Source organism: Diaphorina citri, unplaced genomic scaffold (genome assembly GCF_000475195.1).
Source record: "Diaphorina citri unplaced genomic scaffold, Diaci psyllid genome assembly version 1.1 scaffold21316, whole genome shotgun sequence".
Classification (NCBI taxonomy): domain Eukaryota; kingdom Metazoa; phylum Arthropoda; class Insecta; order Hemiptera; family Psyllidae; genus Diaphorina; species Diaphorina citri.
Window position 1 is genome coordinate 1 of NW_007398664.1, and position 878 is coordinate 878.

The following is an 878-nucleotide window of genomic DNA, read 5'->3' on the forward strand; positions in this document are numbered from 1 at the left end:
ACAAATGGTAACAAAATTTATAGGTACAAAATAAAGTTTGATCGAGGGTGGGGTTAATGCCTATGGCATTCTCTACCATCCCACCCTTGATATGTTATCACGAATTTTAAATAATTTACAAACAAAATCAAAGGGTGGAAAAACCACATAGTATTCTTTATTACCTGCTCCTGTAATGCCATTCACTTCCTCTTCGAGTTTACTATGATGGGAGCGTTGCACCACGATCTCTTGTTCTATTTCCGATATTTGACGCTTCATCAGTAGAACCTGAAATCAAGAGAAAGTGTTGTGTTCATTACAAGATATCGTCCAGAAATTGAAACTTACTGGTAATTGGCATTGTCGTGCGCTCAGATGGCCAGCAGTATCGAATAGCAGGATGAATGTTCGTCCTGACAGTCGACTTCTACTTTTGAGTCGACAACCATCGACAAAAATTTGCGCTAATTTTTCGGTTGCGAATATTTCTGGTGGGATCAATATAAATTGAAAAAACCATTTACTGAAGTAACTTTCTGGTGTTCTTGTGTTGACCCAGCACATAAATGGGAACTGTTGCTTCTCGCCCATCTGATGAGGGACATACTACGGGATGGGCATGCTTACCGTAGGATTATTGTTCTCAGTGTCACTCGCATGGCCCGAAGATAGACCATCTTCCAGTACGGGCATTCCAGGATAGGGTCTCTCCCCCTGATGTAGGGGCAATATGGTCAGTCCTCCCCCTCCTCCTCCACTACCTCCTACCCCTCCCACCTAGAAGATAAACAGAATTATTCAGTGTGAGAAATGAACAAAAAACAGGGAGTATACCAGCCTGAAATTTCCCTTGCTGAAGAAATAGCAAAGGATGAGTACGAAAGGCATCCACTCTT

The 878-nt window shown here is 42.1% G+C and overlaps 1 protein-coding gene across 1 annotated transcript; it reads right to left on the reverse strand.

Moving 5' to 3' along the window:
- Window positions 1-84: 84 nt before the first annotated feature.
- Window positions 85-759, reverse strand: LOC113473257 (the record flags this gene model as incomplete). The annotated part of the gene is made up of 2 exons (XM_026832959.1): window positions 85-270; window positions 610-759. Coding segments are annotated over 2 exons (336 nt in total), but the record flags the coding sequence as incomplete, so codon positions are not given.
- Window positions 760-878: the final 119 nt, after the last annotated feature.